At 48.3% G+C, this 19,557-nt stretch overlaps 1 protein-coding gene across 1 annotated transcript; it reads left to right on the top strand.

The window, feature by feature from the left end:
* Positions 1-16,955: 16,955 nt before the first annotated feature.
* Positions 16,956-18,260, top strand: LOC123169868 (uncharacterized). The gene has a single exon (XM_044587735.1). The coding sequence runs from the start codon at positions 16,996-16,998 to the stop codon at positions 18,175-18,177; it is 1,182 nt and encodes a 393-aa protein (XP_044443670.1). The 5' UTR covers positions 16,956-16,995; the 3' UTR covers positions 18,178-18,260.
* Positions 18,261-19,557: the final 1,297 nt, after the last annotated feature.

Raw genomic sequence — 19,557 nt, 5'->3', positions numbered from 1 at the left:
ATCTGCACCTCGTCATTGTCGGACTCCAGCGACCCGAACGTAATACTCCAGTACGCCGCGGCACGCTAGTCTTGAGGCGCCTTGTACTGGCTATACTTGGCCCATCGAGCGTCGCCGGAGTCTGCCTGATTCATGGCCCAGCATAGGCGTCCACTGACATCGCGCCCTTGGCTGGGTCCGGAACCAGTGTCTTCAGCTCGTCCGACGTAGCCTTGTTCATCACAGCATCGGCCTCCTTGTGCATGAAATCGGTGGTGCTGAAGTTCGAGCACACTTCCATGGTGTGCTCGAACTTCTTGCGGTCACAGAGCGAGCACCCAAGCAAGAATGCCCTCCATCCAATGTCCCATGGGAAAGGGTTGGGGTTGGATTTGGAGTTCATGACGAGGAGAGGTGGAAGAGGATAGGTGGTGAAACAGAAGGGGTTTGAGTGTGGTGCTGGGTTAGGGGGGTGGGTTAATATAGGAGTGTTAGCCCGATATGAATGAATGCTAACCGTTGATATGCGTGATGTTCATAATGCAGATGACAAGGGCAAGGGGTTGGTGCACCATTCGAGAAGGGCAAGGAGGATGTGCCTCCATTGGACGAAGTGCAAGTCCTGGATCACCTGTAACGCCCACGATGCGGCTATATCTCCCACGTGTCGAGGCACGACTTAGAGGCATAACCGCATAGTGGTTTTGTCGCAAGAAGGGTCATCTTCACACAATCCCATGTAATGAACAAGAATGGGATAAAGAGTTGGCTTACAATCGCCACTTCACACAATACATGAATATAAATCATACATCATCCGAAATACAAACATATAGACCGACTACGGTCAAAATCCAGATGAAAATAAGACAACCCCAAATGCTAGATCCCTGATCGTCCCAACTGGGCTCCACTACTGATCATCAGGAAAAGACACATAGTAACGACCACGTTCCTCGTCGAACTCCCACTTGAGATCGACCCCATCAACTGCACTGGCATCGTCGGCACCTGCAACTGTTTTGGTAGAATCTGTGAGTCACGGGGACTCAGCAATCTCACACCCGCGAGATCAAGACTATTTAAGCTTGTAGGAAAAGAAGGTGTAGTGAGGTGGAGCTGCAGCGGCAAAAGCATATATGGTGGCTAACATACGCAAGAGAGAGCGAGAAGAGAAGCAACGGAACGGTCGTCATCTAGCAATGACCAAGAAGTGATCCTGAACTCCTACTTACGTCAAACATAACTCAGACCGTGTTCACTTCCGGGGCTCCGCCGAGAAGAGACCATCATGGCTACACACGCAGTTGATGTATTTTAATTGGGTCAAGTGACAAGTTATCTACAACCGGACATTAACAAATTCCCATCTGCCTCATAACCGCGGGCACGGCTTTCGAAAGATAATACCCTGCAGGGGTGTCCCAACTTAGCCCATCATAAGCTCTCACGGTCAACGAAGGATAAACCTTCTCCCGGAAAGACCCGATCAGTCTCGGAATCCCGGTTTACAAGACATTTCGACAATGGTAAAACAAGACCAGCAAAGCCACCCGAATGTGCCGACAAATCCCGATAGGAGCTGCACATATCTCGTTCTCAGGGCACACCGGATGGGCAAGACGTCGGGTTGGCATAGACCCTGGTTGCCCAGGGGGCGCCGGACATCGCCAGTTTGGGCCAGCACTCGAAGGAACACTGGTCCGGGGGTTTAAAATAAAGATGACCCTCGGGCTCGCGAAAACCCGAGGGAAAAAGGCTTAGGTGGCAAATGGTAAAACCAAGGTTGGGCCTTGCTGGAGGAGTTTTATTCAAGGCGAACTGTCAAGGGGGTCCCATAAATCACCCGACCGCGTAAGGAACGCAAACTCAAGGAACATAATCCCGGTATAACAGTAACTAGGGCGGCAAGAGTGGAACAAAACACCAGGCATAAGGCCGAGCCTTCCACCCTTTACCAAATATATATAGATGCATTAATTAAATAAGAGATATTGTGATATCCCATCATATCCATGTTCCGACATGGAACAAACTCCGCCTTCACCTGCAACTAGCAACGCTATAAGAAGGGCTGAGCAAAAGCGGTAACTTAGCCAAACAACGGTTTGCTAGGAAAGGATGGTTAGAGGCTGACATGGCAAAATGGGTGACATGATATAGCAAGTGATAGGTAGCGTAGCATGGCAATAGAGCGAACGACTAGCAAAGCAAAGATAGAAGTGATTTCGAGGGGTGGTCATCTTGCCTGCAAGGTTCTCAGAGTTGTCGAAAGCTTGATCCTCGTAAGCGTACTCAACAGGTTCCTCGTTCATGAACTCGTCTCCCGGCTCTACCCAAGACAAGAACACAAACAAACGGAACCACAATCAACCACGAGAAATGCACAAGCTACATGATGCAAAACATGTATGATATGCGAGATATGATATGCGATGCATATGCGTGCTCCGGAAGGAAAATGATGAACAAGGCAGTAACTTGGCAAACCAAGCATGCCACTGGAAAGATGAGATGATTTCGGTCGAAATCGATATAAAGATCACCGGAAACGGATGCACGGTTAACCGTTGGAGTACCAAACGACCTCCAAATGGAACGAAACTTGACCGGTAGTCTCCGGGTGGTATATTAAGGCCACTTGACAAGCCTCGGTCCATTCCGAGAAAGTTTGACACCCGCACACGAAAGAAAACAAGAGGGATGCGCCGGAGGAGATAGGAGCGCCGGATTGCAAAACGGACAACGGGGAAAATGCTCGGATGCAAGAGACGAACACGTATGCAAATGCAATGCACATGATGACATGATATGAAATGCATGACATGACAAAATGCAAAACGAAAGACAAAACCCGACCACGGAGAGAATATCATAACACATAGCCGAAAATGGCAAGAGTCGGAGTCACAAATATGGCAAGTTACATGCGGGGTGTTACAACACTCCACCACTACGAGAGGATCTCGTCCCGAGATCTAGGACTGAAAGAACTCCGGATATTCGGAACGGAGGTGGTCCTCGCGTTCCCAGGTGGCTTCCCGGTCGAAATGGTGCGACCACTTCACTTTCAGGAATTTGATATACTTGTTGCGAGTCTTGCGCTCAGGTTCTTCAAGAATAGCCACGGGGTGCTCATGATAAGACAAATCTTCTTGGAGGTCAAACTCTTCGAAGTTGATAGTGCGCTCAGGCGTCTTGAAGCACTTGCGGAGCTGTGACACGTGGAACACATCGTGCACGTTCGCGAAGTTGGAAGGAAGCTCAAGTTGATAGGCGAGGTCGCCTCTTTTGCCAATGATCTTGAAAGGACCCACGTATCTAGGGGCAAGCTTCCCTTTGATACCGAAGCGACGAGTGCCTTTCATTGGAGAGACGCGGAGGTAGACATGGTCTCCGATCTCGAAAGCCAAATCACGATGCTTACTATCATAGTAACTCTTCTGGCGCGATTGCGCGGCTTTGAGATTATCACGGATGACTTTACACATTTCTTCAGCTTCTGTGATTAAGTCATTGCCAAGAAGTTGGCGTTCACCAGTCTCTGACCAATTGAGAGGAGTACGACACTTTCTGCCATAGAGAACCTCGAATGGGGCCTTGCCCGAACTTGCTTGGAAGCTGTTGTTGTAGGAGAATTCAGCATAAGGAAGAATCTTCCCATTTCATGCCAAAGGAAATGACACAAGCCCTGAGCATATCTTCAAGAATTTGATTGACTCGCTCGACTTGGCCACTAGTTTGAGGATGGAAAGCTGTGCTGAAGCGAATGTTAGTGCCCATGGCCTTCTGGAAGGAGTCCCAGAACTTAGAGGTGAAGATGCTTCCTCGATCTGAAGAAATCAATTGTGGAATGCCGTGCAAGGAGACAATTCTGGAGGTGTAGAGCTCTGCCAGCTGAGCTGCTGTGATGGATTCTTTGATTGGAAGGAAATGAGCCACTTTAGAAAGCTTGTCGATGACAACGAAGATAGCATCATTTCCGCGCTTGGACTTTGGAAAACCTGTCATGAAGTCCATTTCGATATGATCAAACTTCCATTCTGGGATAGCAAGAGGTTGGAGGAGACCAACTGGTCGTTGGTGTTCTGCTTTCACTCTTCGACAGACATCACATTCATTCACGAACTGAGCAATTTCTCGCTTCATTCGAGTCCACCAATACGACTGCTTGAGGTCATGATACATCTTCGTACTTCCAGGATGAATGGAAAGGAGAGAATTGTGCGCCTCGTTCATTATGACTTTCCTTAGATCACCTTTCGGAACCACAATCCGGTCCTCGAAGAATAAAGTGTCTCTGTCATCAATGCGACAACACTTGTATTTGGAAAGACCCTTGTCGATACCACGTTTCACCTTCTTCACCATGGCATCAAGGAGTTGTGCCTCACGAATTTGCTCTTCCAAAGTAGGAGATACTATGAGGTTGGCAAGAAAGCCTTGAGGAACAACTTGGAGATTCAGCTTGCGGAAAGCTTCACAAAGATTCGGTTGGAAAGGCTTGAGAATTAAGCTGTTGCAATAAGCCTTCCTGCTTAAAGCATCTGCAATGACATTGGCCTTGCCTGGAGTATATTCAATACTCGGATTGTACTCTTGAATCATTTCGACCCATCGAGTCTGTCTGAGGTTGAGGTTGGGCTGAGTGAAGATATACTTGAGACTCTTGTGATTGGTGAAAATGTCCACTTGTCTTCCCAACAAGAGATGTCTCCACGTTATTAATGCATGGACAACTGCCGCCAACTCAAGATCGTGAGTGGGGTAGTTCTTCTCGTTGGGCTTCAACTGACGAGAGGTATAGGCCACAACTTTCTTCTCTTGCATTAACACAGCACCGAGACCTTGGAGAGAAGCATCAAAACTTCAAACGGCTTGGATTCATCAGGAGGAGTTAAGACAGGAGCTGTGACTAGTTTCTCTTTGAGAGTGTTGAAAGCAACATCACACTCAGGAGACCAGACATACTTCACATGCTTCTGAAGGAGGTTTGAAAGAGGCTTTGCAATCTTAGAGAAATTCTCAACGAATCTTCGACAATAGCTTGCAAGACCAAGAAAACTGCGGAGCTGCTTGACATTCTGAGGAGGTTCCCAATTCACAATTGCGGACACCTTCTCGGGGTTAACAGCGATGCCCTTGGCAGAGATGATGTGACCAAGGAAAAGAACTTCATCGAGCCAAAACTCACATTTGGAGAACTTCGCATAGAATTGATACTCTCTGAGCTTGTCGAGCACCAATCGCAAATGTTTGGCATGATCCTGCTTATTCTTGGAGAAGACCAAGATATCATTGAGATACACCAGAACGAATTCATTGGTATAGGGGTTGAAGATGTAATTCATCATCCGAGAGAACACTGGAGGAGCATTGACAAGGCCGAAAGACACGACAGTATATTCATAAGAACCAAAGCTTGTTCTGAATGCTGTCTTGGGAATATCTTCTTCACGAATGTGAATCTGATGATAACCCATACGAAGTTCAAGCTTTGAGAATACTTTAGCACCTTTGAGTTGCTCAAAAAGCTCATTGATGTTGGGAAGTGGGTACTTGTTCTTGATAGTCTTCTTGTTCAATGGACGGTAGTCGACACAAAGTCGGTCCGTGCCATCCTTCTTCTTGACAAAAAGAACACCACAACCCCATGGAGAAGAACTCGGTCTGATCAAACCCAGACGCTCTTGTTCATCGAGTTGTTTCTTCAATTCCTTCAGCTCGTTGAGTCCAAGCTTGTATGGACGCTTGCAAACGGGTTCAGTGCCAGGCTCTAGTTCGATAACGAACTCAACTGGCCGATGAGGAGGCATACCCGGAAGCTCTTCTGGAAAGACATCTTGATACTCACAAACGACTGGAATTTGAGAGATGGCATTCAATTCGCCCTTCTCATTGAGAGAGAATAACCGAATGGTTTCATCACGAGCGGCAAAAATAATCACATCCTCAGAAGAGTGTGTCAAAAGAATTTCCCTGGCAGCACAATCAAGTTGAGCCTTGTGCTTAGAAAGCTAGTCCATCCCGAGAATTAGATCAATATCCGAATCACCAAGGACCATTGGAGAAGACAGAAATTTATAATTGCCCATCTTGATAGAAACATCGGGAGCCATCATTTTGGTATTCATGAATAATCCCGGAGAGGAAACCGCTATCGGCTTAGGCAGATCAACAGTATGCAAATTGTTCATGGATGCAAAAGGTCTTGATATGAAAGAAATAGATGCACCAGTATCAAAAAGAACTTTTGCAGGAATATCATTAACAGGAAGATTACCCATTATCACATCAGTAGATTCCTCCGCTTGAGCTGCGTTCATCATGTTCACCTTTGCAGACTTTGGATTATGCTTGACCACTGCATTGCTGGACGATCTGACAGGAGGAGGAGGAGGCAGACGCCTTTGGTTGAAACACTTGTTAGCATAGTGACCTTTCTGCTGACATTTGTTGCAAGTCACCTCTGAGAGTGGACGGTGATAAGGAGCATTGGACTTTGGAGCTTGATTCTGAGACTTGTTCTGATAGCCAGAGTTGGAAGAGTTGGAAGAACCATGGCCACCTTTGTTCTTCTGCTGGTAAGGCTGACGAAACGGAGGAGGAGGAGGCAACCAGAACTTCTGTTGCTTAGCTGTCACAAGTGAGGAAGAAGAAGACTGAACTGCGTCTTTGACTCTTTTCTTAGAAGCCTCACACTTGAGCTGAGCAGCCTCTTGCTTCAGTTCCATATTATAGAATTGATCAAACTGAGTAGGCTCAACAAGAACGAGAGCTAACTGTAGATCCTCTTTAAGGCCACCTCTGAAGTGGTAGATCATGCTATTTTCATCAGGAACATCTTGTTTAGCGGAGCGAGCAAGTTTCTGAAACTGAATGTTGTATTGATACACAGACATGTTGCCTTGCTTCAGATTGCGGAACTCCTCACGCTTGCTCTCAACAACACTTTGTGGAATGTGGTGCGCTTTGAAGTCCCGATAGAAGTCAGTCCAAGTGATCACACGACCTCCTCTAGAATCTTTGTATTGTTGATACCAATCAGCAGCTTGGTCCTTGAGCTGGAAAGAAGCGAACTTGACATAGTCCTCAGGCCTGACATTGCTACATTCAAAATGCTTGTTGATGTCCACGAGCCAATCATCGGCATCCGTGGCCTCGGCACAGTAGCTGAAAGACTTGGGCTGATTTGCGAGAAACTGGTTGAGTGTAGCGAAGTGAAACTGATTGTTGCCTTGACCTTGATTGCCTTGATAGCCTTGCCCTTGAGTACGTTCTTGCAAGAGTTGCAGAATCATCTGAGCATTGGCGTTGGTGGCTGCCAAGATAGCCTGCCATGCCTCCGGAGGTGGAGGTGGTGGCGGAGGGTTCGCTTGACTCCCTTCATTGCGATCCGGATTCTGACGCGTTGGCGGAGCCATCCTGAAGAGGGTGACAGCCGTTAGCATCTTGATAGACAAATAGATAAGTAGAATCAACGGATAGAAATTGCAACATATAGTCTTCACAATAAACATTCGAACGAAGATGAACGAATGAATTCTGTAGTAAATCATCACACTTCCATAAGTTGAGAAGCCACTTAGAAAAGATATGGAATCAACATATGAATTCGAAGCAACTCGAATACCACAATTCAAAACAAAACAAAGTATTGGCTTGCAGAATAAGCCGGAACAAACATATGATAGAGGTTTCGTCCGAAGTTTTCGTGGTGGGGCCCACACGGGCTCAATCGTACAGCACCATCCTGTACAAGGCTGTGCACATGACATACGAAGCGTCCCCGAGTCGGCATAGCCATGGACTCTTTAAGACACTACGAGACCACTGTAAAACCAACCGTGTACAGGAGGACCACTAGACGTCGAACCCCAATCTCATATCATGCGTCTATCGGAAAGATATCCTAAGGCTACTAGAATTCCCACTTATAAACTCCCGAAACTTTCCGGTTATGCAATCTGGTGTTGGGGATACAGGGGACACAAAATATATCACCCAAACTAGCAATCCCTAGATCCAGCTGTATCCATCCGTCAACACATAACCAAGAAACCTTCGGAAATCGTTTACCTCAACCTTCGAAAAATGTCCGATATACAAGTTATGGCAATACTCCCGAACTCCCGCCCCAGTACTGGGTGGTGTCGAGGTGATCTCACCAACAACTGCATAAAAGAGATTTCGATGTCGGCGAAACTCAGGTATTCCAGAACTGCAACGATAAAATTGTGACGACAACACCTCGGAGCTCAACTCCCCGGGACACTACCACAACCCCTAAATGACAGGAGGCACCAAGAACAATGTTCTCGTCACAAAACCATCGGAACGATTCCAAGATACCCGCGTGATCCTAATTTTTTTTTTGTGAAATTTGAGGAGAGAATAGTCAAAACTTCTACGTCAGGAGACCTCACCAGAGCGACGAAGGGACTGAGGAGTAAAAAGAATCCTACTCTCCAATATATATAATCCTAAGACTCAAAACATTTTTGTTCTAGACTCAACAACGCCAGCGATTCGATCAGGCAGGGGCTCCTAAGTCGGGGATGGCTCTGATTACCAACTTGTAACGCCCACGATGCGGCTATATCTCCCACGTGTCGAGGCACGACTTAGAGGCATAACCGCATAGTGGTTTTGTCGCAAGAAGGGTCATCTTCACACAATCCCATGTAATGAACAAGAATGGGATAAAGAGTTGGCTTACAATCACCACTTCACACAATACATGAATATAAATCATACATCATCCGAAATACAAACATATAGACCGACTACGGTCAAAATCCAGATGAAAATAAGACAACCCCAAATGCTAGATCCCCGATCGTCCCAACTGGGCTCCACTACTGATCATCAGGAAAAGACACATAGTAACGACCACGTTCCTCGTCGAACTCCCACTTGAGATCGACCCCATCACCTGCACTGGCATCGTCGGCACCTGCAACTGTTTTGGTAGAATCTGTGAGTCACGGGGACTCAGCAATCTCACACCCGCGAGATCAAGACTATTTAAGCTTGTAGGAAAAGAAGGTGTAGTGAGGTGGAGCTGCAGCGGCAAAAGCATATATGGTGGCTAACATACACAAGAGAGAGCGAGAAGAGAAGCAACGGAACGGTCGTCATCTAGCAATGACCAAGAAGTGATCCTGAACTCCTACTTACGTCAAACATAACTCAGACCGTGTTCACTTCCCGGGCTCCGCCGAGAAGAGACCATCACGGCTACACACGCAGTTGATGTATTTTAATTGGGTTAAGTGACAAGTTATCTACAACCGGACATTAACAAATTCCCATCTGCCTCATAACCGCGGGCATGGCTTTCGAAAGATAATACCCTGCAGGGGTGTCCCAACTTAGCCCATCATAAGCTCTCACGGTCAACGAAGGATAAACCTTCTCCCGGAAAGACCCGATCAGTCTCGGAATCCCGGTTTACAAGACATTTCGACAATGGTAAAACAAGACCAGCAAAGCCACCCGAATGTGCCGACAAATCCCGATAGGAGCTGCACATATCTCGTTCTCAGGGCACACCGGATGGGCAAGACGTCGGGTTGGCATAGACCCTGGTTGCCCAGGGGGCGCCGGACATCGCCAGTTTGGGCCAGCACTCGAAGGAACACTGGTCCGGGGGTTTAAAATAAAGATGACCCTCGGGCTCGCGAAAACCCGAGGGAAAAAGGCTTAGGTGGCAAATGGTAAAACCAAGGTTGGGCCTTGCTGGAGGAGTTTTATTCAAGGCGAACTGTCAAGGGGGTCCCATAAATCACCCGACCGCGTAAGGAACGCAAACTCAAGGAACATAATCCCGGTATAACAGTAACTAGGGCGGCAAGAGTGGAACAAAACACTAGGCATAAGGCCGAGCCTTCCACCCTTTACCAAATATATATAGATGCATTAATTAAATAAGAGATATTGTGATATCCCATCGTATCCATGTTCCGACATGGAACAAACTCCGACTTCACCTGCAACTAGCAACGCTATAAGAAGGGCTGAGCAAAAGCGGTAACTTAGCCAAACAACGGTTTGCTAGGAAAGGATGGTTAGAGGCTGACATGGCAAAATGGGTGACATGATATAGCAAGTGATAGGTAGCGTAGCATGGAAATAGAGCGAACGACTAGCAAAGCAAAGATAGAAGTGATTTCGAGGGGTGGTCATCTTGCCTGCAAGGTTCTCAGTGTTTTCGAAAGCTTGATCCTCGTAAGTGTACTCAACAGGTTCCTCGTTCACGAACTCGTCTCCCGGCTCTACCCAAGACAAGAACACAAACAAACGGAACCACAATCAACCACGAGAAATGCACAAGCTACATGATGCAAAACATGTATGATATGCGAGATATGATATGCGATGCATATGCGTGCTCCGAAGGAAAATGATGAACAAGGCAGTAACTTGGCAAACCAAGCATGCCACTGGAAAGATGAGATGATTTCGGTCGAAATCGATATAAAGATCACCGGAAACGGATGCACGGTTAACCGTTGGAGTACCAAACGACCTCCAAATGGAACGAAACTTGACCGGTAGTCTCTGGGTGGTATATTAAGGCCACTTGACAAGCCTCGGTCCATTCCGAGAAAGTTTGACACCCGCACACGAAAGAAAACAAGAGGGATGCGCCGGAGGAGATAGGAGCGCCGGATTACAAAACGGACAACGGGGAAAATGCTCGGATGCAAGAGACGAACACGTATGCAAATGCAATGCACATGATGACATGATATGAAATGCATGACATGACAAAATGCAAAACGAAAGACAAAACCCGACCACATAGAGAATATCATAACACATAGCCGAAAATGGCAAGAGTCGGAGTTACAAATATGGCAAGTTACATGCGGGGTGTTACATCACCCAAGCCCCAAGCGGAGGAACTATGGCCACTTTCATCAGGAGTCAGGACCAAACCACTTCTGCAAGGTTATCCTGGCTCCAAAACTGGATAGTCTGCCATTGCCTCTGGACTTCACAAAGCACTTCCCCGCCATCCCTACAGAGTTCAAGCTGAAGACGAACACCGGCTGCATACGGAGGGTGACGGTGAGGGTGATCAACGACAGGGTCACCCTTGATCAGGGTGGGGCCACCTTCGCCGCCGTTCACCAGATCATGATCAGGTACATGCTGACGTTCAAGCTGCTGTCCCCCGACACCATGAAGGTGATCGTCTTCAACGACGAGGGCGTGGAGGTGATCACCAAGTGCAAGGAGCACGGCAATGCCTTCGCCCCGACCACCTGAGCTCCTGTGGTCCAGTCCTTGGTTGTTCTTGCTTTAAGACTTTGGTTTTGTTTAAAACTTATCATACCGTGTTGGTTTAAAACTTGTTCTGCGTGGTTCAGACTTATGTTTGATTGTTCTGTTGCTACTAGTTCATGTGTGCCTTTGGTAACCTCACCACATCGAGTAGGAGGTTGCCACACAACTGTTGTGAATGTAACCAAACAACCGGACTTGTATTTTCCCTCAAACAAGTCCGCAACCAAACAACAGGCCTTTCGTTTTAGCACATTCAGGCTAGAGGGGATGCAGGCAACCAATCAACATGCAGATATTGGTTTTTAGCATGTATATGCTCAGCCAGGCCCAACTAGGACAAGTAGGCAAAGTGGTAAAAAACGATGCAGGTAACCAAACGTTCCAAAGGTAGCAATACATCGTTCACTTTGTAGCCAAACACAGGGAGCATGTGCCAAATTCAAATAAAACTACCGTACACAAGCCATCCCAGGATATTGCAAGTTGGATTGGGAGCCTTGGATGCACAGAACCAACGCCTGCTCAGATCCAAGCAAGCGCACGTTCCACTTGAAAAACAAAAACAAATGGAAGCCTGATATGAAGAAACAAAAAAGTGACTCGCCCAAAATAGGAATGCAGTCACCAGATCGGTAGCCAGTCCCTTAATTTTCCCTGTCATTGTGCTTGTACACATGCTTAAGCTAAAAGGAGGCTGCCACATCATCATATTCCTCCTCAACCTTCCTCCCTCCGCCCCCATCCACATCATCACTTCCGGCTACTTGTGTTAGACTAGCCACAGTGGTTAGTAACTTAGACTAATAACATGTGTTACTAGTCTATGTTACTACCTCTACAATGGGGAGTAACATACGTGTGGTGTCAGACTACCAACAATGGGAGTAACATAGGTGGTAACATCACACATATCTAGACAAAATAGATGATGTGACAAGTAATAAATGAAGAAAGAGAGACATGTGGTAACATAGACTACGACTAGTCACAATGGGAGTAACTTAACTAGTAACATCACACATTTCAATACAAGATTGCTTATGTGGCAGCTAATTAATGAGGAGAGAGGGGTTTGTGGTAACTTAGCTAGTTACTGTAACATCACACATTTCAAGGCATAATGAGTCTATAGCCTAATAAATGAACTCTTTCATGATACCACTCATATGTTACTACCCACTATGGAGGTAGTAACATAGACTAGTAACATCGGCAAGTTACTACTTGATACGTCTCCAACGTATCTATAATTTTTGATTGTTCCATGCTATATTATATTCTGTTTTGGACATTAATGGGCTTTATTATACACTTTTATATTATTTTTGGGACTAACCTATTAACCGGAGGCCCAGCCTAGAATTTCTGTTTTTTGCCTATTTCGGAGTTTCGCAGAAAAAGAATATCAAACGGAGTCCAAACGGAATGAAACCTTCGCGAACGTGATTTTCGGAACGAACGTGGTCCAGAGGACTTGGACCCTATGTCAAGACATCAACCAGGAGGGCACGAGGTAGGGGGGCGCGCCTACCCCCTGGGCGCGCCCTCCACCCTCGTGGGCCCCACGTTGCTCCACTGACGTACTTCTTCCTCCTATATATACCTATGTACCCCCCAAACTTCCAGATACGGAGCCAAAAACCTAATTCCACCGCCGCAACCTTCTGTTCCCGTGAGATCCCATCTGGAGGCCTTTTCCGGAGCTCCGCCGAAGGGGGCATCGATCACGGAGGGCTTCTACATCAACACCATAGCCTCTCCGATGATGTGTGAGTAGTTTACCTCAGACCTTCAGGTCCATAGTTATTAGCTAGATGGCTTCTTCTCTCTTTTTGGATCTCAATACAATGTTCTCCCCCTCTCTTGTGGAGATCTATTCGATGTAATCTTCTTTTGCGGTGTGTTTGTTGAGACCGATGAATTGTGGGTTTATGATCAAGTTTATCTATGAACAATATTTGAATCTCCTCTGAATTCTTTTATGTATGATTGGTTATCTTTGCAAGTCTCTTCAAATTATCAGTTTGGTTTGGCCTACTAGATTGATCTTTTTTGCAATGGGAGAAGTGCTTAGCTTTGGGTTCAATCTTGCGGTGTCCTTTCCCAGTGACAGTAGGGGCAGCAAGGCACGTATTGTATTGTTGCCATCGAGGATAACAAGATGGGGTTTATATCATATTGCATGAGTTTATCCCTCTACATCATGTCATCTTGCTTAAAGCGTTACTCTGTTCTTATGAACTTAATACTCTAGATGCATGCTGGATAGCGGTCGATGTGTGGAGTAATAGTAGTAGATGCAGGCAGGAGTTGGTCTATTTGTCTTGGACGTGATGCCTATATACATGATCATACCTAGATATTCTCATAACTATGCTCAATTCTGTCAATTGCTCAACCGTAATTTGTTCACCCACCGTAATACTTATGCTCATGAGAGAAGCCACTAGTGAAACCTATGGCCCCCGGGTCTATTTTCCATCATATTAATCTTCCAACAACAAGCTATTTCCATTGCCTTTTATTTTGCTTTTATTTTACTTTGCATCTTTATCATAAAATATCAAAAATATTATCTTATCATATCTATCAGATCTCACTCTCGTAAGTGACCGTGAAGGGACTGACAACCCCTTTATTGCGTTGGTTGCGAGAATTTATTTGTTTGTGTAGGTGCGAGGGACTCGTGCGTGGCCTCCTACTGGATTGATACCTTGGTTCTCAAAAACTTAGGGAAGTACTTACGCTACTTTACTGCATCACCCTTTCCGCTTCAAGGGAAACCAACGCAGTGCTCAAGAGGTAGCACTACTCTATGTTACTCCCCACTGTGAGCAGTCTACTAGTATGAGTAACATCACACATACCAAGATAAGATGAGTCTATAGCATAATAAATGAAGTGTTGCATGATACCACACATATGTTACTCTCCACTGTGGATGTAGTAACATAGACTAGTAACATATGCATGTTACTAGTCTAAGTTACTCCCCATTGTGGCTAGTCTCATGAACACTTCATTTATTAGGTTATAGACTCATCTTGCCTTGGTATGTGTGATGTTACTCATAGTACTAGCTATGTTACTACATGTCTCTCTTTCTTCATTAATTGTTTGTTACATCATCTATTTTATTTAGATATGTGTGATGTTACCATCTATGTTACTCCCGCTTTGGGTAGTCTTAAGACCGACAACACAAGTAACATTGCTCCTTGGTGAACCCAAGCCCGAGGGAGTTTCGCTCGACCTGTCATTGTGATCGTCTGTCCCTATGGAAACTGAGGAACACGAGGGTATTTGGCCGAACCGACAAGCAGCTTGGACCGCGCCAACTGGTCCTTCACGTCATTTCGAAGATCGCAAATTGGAAACAGGTGGGTGCAGGTGGTCTAGACTGTTTCATGAGAGAGTAAGTTTATGTTGTGGTGGTGGTGTAGATGTGCTCGAGCCCTTGTTCACTTCGCGCTCGAGCTATTGTTTAGCTCTTCTAGTATGCTAGATTATTGCATGTTAATAATAGTTTTAATAATGATTTAGATTCTGAAATTAATCATAAAATTGACTAAATTTCGAACCGTACAATCCTCTTGGCCCGCGGGAGTGCCTCTGCGGCCACTGTCTTCCCCGGCGGCGAGCAAGACGTGGACGACTATCTATGGAATAGCCTTAAAAGGAAAAAAAGACTATCTACCGAATCAAGGAAATAGAGAACGAAAAACGAGAACTGGGCATTAGCATAGTGGCAAGGGTGTGCGGTAGCTCACTTTGTGGCCATGGTTCGACTCGTGTCGGGAGCGAATTCCTGATTCCTCGACTGGGTGAGTTTATTCTATAAAAATATGTCTTGAGTGCTAGTGTCTATGATCTCACTATTGTGAGAACGAAAAACGCGGAAATTCCCTGGTCCCTAACCACTGATATTAAAATTCAAACCGCTGACATTTTGAGATGGACGTGCAGCATTGTGGACAACGAAACGATCGCCTTGACATGATAGTGCCTCGTCTCGGCCCCGTGTCGCCCCCCACGGGCGGCCCGGGCGCTTGAACCCTAGCCGCCGCCCCCAGCCCCACCCTCCTCCCCTCCACCCGCCGCCGCCGGGCAATGCCCGCACGGTGTCGGCGGCGGCGGGATCTCGTCCGCCCTCTCCTGGTGCGGGGCCGCGGGGGGCTCTCCTCCTCGACCGGTGGCGGAGCTCGGAGGCCGGCGCGTCAGGCGGGGCGCGCAGGCAAGTGGCGGCGGGCGGCGTAGTGGATGGCCGGTGGCGGCGCGTCGTGGCAGAGCGCGCGGGCCGGTGGCGGCGCGGCGTTTCTTCTGGACGGTGTTGTGGTCGGTCAGATCTGCGTGTGCCGGAGTCAGGGCTGGCGGCCGGAGCTCGGCAGGGGGGCTTGTGGAGCGGCAGGCCTGGCTGGAGCAGGCAGCGGCGTGTTGGCGTGCGCGGGTGCCGGTGGCGCAATCTGGAGGCAGCGGTGCAAGTCCATGGCCAGACCGGTTTCGGTGGCGCTGCAATGGCTCGGCCAAGATGGAGTCTTGGCGAGCAGCGAGCGGCCGTCTACCTCTGTGTCGTTGGTGAGCGGTGAGGCTCTCCCTGCGGTGCTACTGGTTCCTCGTGGAGATGCAGGTCCGACCTTTGCAAGGTTGTCCCTTGGAGTGGGCGACGGCTATTGCAGGGGGTCCTGGACCTTGCCGGTGGTGCGGGATGGCTGCGGTTCCTGTCCAGGCTGGGTGTCGGTGGTGCGGCCGATGTTCACCTTGCTGTGTTGCCGGTTGTAGACCCTCGGCTTGCAGCTGCGACGGCGAAGTGCTGCGGTGGCGGCGGTGTGAAGCTTCTGGGATGGTGTTGCCCAATTCTAGGGGGCGTGGTGAGGTGCGACACGCGGATGAAAATATTGCTCGGCTTTCGTCGGGCCGGCGGCGATGGCACCCGTGGATGTCATCCCCCTCATTGGAGGCGTCGTCGAGGCGTGTTTGTCATGTCCCTCGCTCACTATGAGTTGTGGTTGTCTCCGGGCGAAAGCCTCGCTTCGGTGTTGGATCGGCACAATGGCGGCGTCCGTGGCGCCGTTCCTCTGCTGGGAGTATTGTGTGTGGAGACAAGTTCCTCGACGCTCCCCTCCGGTGTTCGTCGCTATCCTCTTTGTTCCATGATCTATGTACGCCCGTCGCCGGTGTGTCCCAAGACGGCGGCTTTCTCGGAGCAGATCGAGTCCTGCCACTCACTTGCCACTTCCTCTTAGGCGATAAGAGTGGATGGTGCGTCGACAAGTGAAGTTCTCTGCAGGAGTTGGTGGTCTTCGGAGGTGTTCGGCGTTGGTCAAGACATGGTGTTGTGGTCTAGATTGGATAGGCTCTTCTGTGTTGTAGTTTGCTTGGCGGTGTTGTTTGTCTTTCGTGTGGTGTTTGCGCTACTCTTGTTGTTCGCAGCGAGTGTAATTTCTTATAACTGAAATTCTGCCTTCTATAAAGTTATGGTACGCCTAGGCGTACTCTAAAAAAAATCGGTTTGCAGAACCAGTCAGTCTATTCTAGCCCAGCTGGAATTTCGCAGCGGGACGCGTTGACGTGCGCTGATGGCGCCGGCTAAACGGACTTGGAGGGCGCGGCGCTCTCGGGCACCTCGGGTCAACGCCCAACGGCCGGCCGTGCCATGTAGTTTATCTGGACAGGAACTTCGCAACAGATATCGAACAAGTAGAGACGCCATTCCCCGTGCATATGGCGTCATCGGCGGGGCATCGTCGGCGGGGCAAGAACAGGCCCAAAAAGAAGAAGAAAACGGCCGGACCAACCACCGTGCAGGACCTCCCCGACCATCTCTTCGAGCTCATCCTCGTCCGCCTCGGCCCGTCCCCGTGCCTCGTCCGCGCCGCGGCCGCGTGCAAGCGGTGGTGCCGCGTCGTCGCGAACCCCGGCTTCCTCGCCCGCTTCGGCCCGCGGGCGCCGCACGTCGGCGACTACCACACCGACCAAGGCGGCCAACCTCTCTTCGTCCCGTCCTCGCCGGTCGCCGTCGACGGCAGGCGCTTCTCCCTCGACTTCCTCCCGGACAGCGGGTCATGGGACATCGCGGACAGCCGCGGCAGCCTTCTCCTCCTATGCGACGGCCACGATCTCATCGTCTGCGAGCCGCTCACCGGACTCTACCAGGGGATCATCTGGCTTGGCGTGTTCCGGCGTCGCCTCGGTGCGTTCCTGCTTGACGGCGACGACGCGGACCGCCGCGTCAGCATGTCCAACTTCAGGGTCCTCGCTGCCTTCGACAGAACCACTGCCTGCATCTTCTCCACCGGCAGCGACGGCGGGTGGCGCCTCGTGTCCAGCGCGATCACCGGCGACATCGAGCTCCCATCAACGCTCGGCCCCGAAAATTTCGTAGGGCGTGCAAATGGCACTATATATTGGGGAATCGAAGGAAGTGACACCGATGTACTTGTTCTTGATGAGTCCACGGCGGAGTTCTCAACCGCCGCATTGCCGGAGGCCTTATGGTGGCCATCCCACAAGGGGATCTCTCGGGTTGTGGGCGGCGAGGACGGCGTGCTGCGCGTCATCCGCCTGATAAACAACGAGCTTAAGGTGTTTGCACGGCGGCGCCCAGACAGCGACGACGACGATGAGTGGTCGCTAGAGATGCAGCTGAGGTTGCCGGAGGCCACCCTTGGGCTGCCGGGGCGCGAAGAGAGCTTTTTCCAGCAAGAAGCCATGATTGTCTCCGCGAATACTCGATACGTCCTGCTGACACCGAGCGAGGAGACGTGGCTGTTCTCTGTTGAGCTGGACACGATGCGAGTGGAGCGCAATCACGAGAGGAACAAGTACGCCGGAGCAGCTCACCCGTACAAGTTGCCGTGGCCGCCGGCTTTGGCTGATCCTAGCAGGGAGAGGGGGCAAGATTAGTTAGTTGGAAGGGTCCGTGTAATCAGCCCGTGCGTGTAGCATTTTTTATGCGTGATTGTGTATCAAATTTCGAAAGATTATCTGTTTCTCTGTGTCATGAATAGATTTGCACTTTCCCTAGGAAAAGAAAAACGGATCCCATGTTCTATCTTCTCTTTGTTCATGTGTGTGCCTCTCCTCGACTCCTGCCATATTCGCTTTCAACTTTTTTTTGGACTTTGATGACCAGCGAACATCAGATCTTTAAGCAATCCCAGCGAACGTCCTTTGGACCGTCAGATCCTGATCGAGCGCATGGCAATTACTCAACGAAGCATGATAATATTTCCGTCATTTTTTTAACTACATAGCAATTCTCGCTTTAGCATAGTAAAGATTGCTACTCCGTTTCGCATGAAAATTGTCAAGCATGCTTGTGACACTAACATGAACATCTAAAAAATCATAATTTTTTTAGATTCTTTTCCTTTTATTGTTCATCCGGGTGCAAATACACCGGGGAGCCAAAACGCCTCCCCTGTTGATATGCAGGGTCTTATTATGTGGTTCAATATCAAAAACTCCCAAGCCTCCTTTGTCCTTTGGTTTATAAACTGTGTCCCAAGAAATCAGGGCAGATCACTTGTCGTCCATGACATATTTCCTCCAAAAGCAGTGTTTGATGTATTTATTTACATGTTTTTAACATCGTATAATCGTAAATGCCCACATACACTTATATGAATGCAAGCACATCCTACCCCATGAAGCACCTCTGAGATAGTGAGCCGACATCACATCTTAAGATTGACAAAGTCACCACATGCCCCTCATAGTCCACGAGGACGTCTCCTCCCACTGAACGAATACCGTCGGAAAGCCTGAAATAAATTTAGGAAAACGCGAGCATCAGTGCCAAGTCTAGGACTTGAACCATGGTGGGATGGTCCCACCACAAGAAACCTAACCATCTGAGCTATGCTTAGTTCGCATGTATTTATTTACTTGATCGACCATAGAGATATGTAATGCCAGAGATCACCTGAAGAAATTTGGAAGACTTGTAAAAATAGATTTAACAAGTGTAAGTTTTCTCCATATGAAAGTAGTCTGGAGCAACCAACCAATCTTCTTTCAATTCCGCGTCATTGGTGTGAACTCTTCTACTCTAGGCTTGCAAGTGCAAACGGGAAATCCCACACATGTGATAGGGAAGCTGCCAATGGAGCATCCTAAGATACTTGCCAATTCTTGAATTTTAGCCTCATTAACATTACTAGGGACCATGATAGACTTTGCATAATTGACTCTGAGTCCAGTGTAAGAATAAAAAGAGGTTCTGAATTTATTGAATGTGAAGACTACACGCATGCGAAAGTATTATAGTATCATCTACCTATT

The sequence above is a fragment of the Triticum aestivum genome, chromosome 1D (genome assembly GCF_018294505.1).
Source record: "Triticum aestivum cultivar Chinese Spring chromosome 1D, IWGSC CS RefSeq v2.1, whole genome shotgun sequence".
In the NCBI taxonomy this organism is placed as follows: domain Eukaryota; kingdom Viridiplantae; phylum Streptophyta; class Magnoliopsida; order Poales; family Poaceae; genus Triticum; species Triticum aestivum.
Note: the sequence above shows the minus strand (reverse complement) of the source record. Positions and strands in the feature narration are given on the sequence as shown.

Excerpts from the sequence above, each read along its gene's own strand:
- LOC123169868 (XM_044587735.1), top strand. The coding sequence starts at position 16,996 with ATGGCGTCATCGGCGGGGCATCGTCGGCGGGGCAAGAACAGGCCCAAA.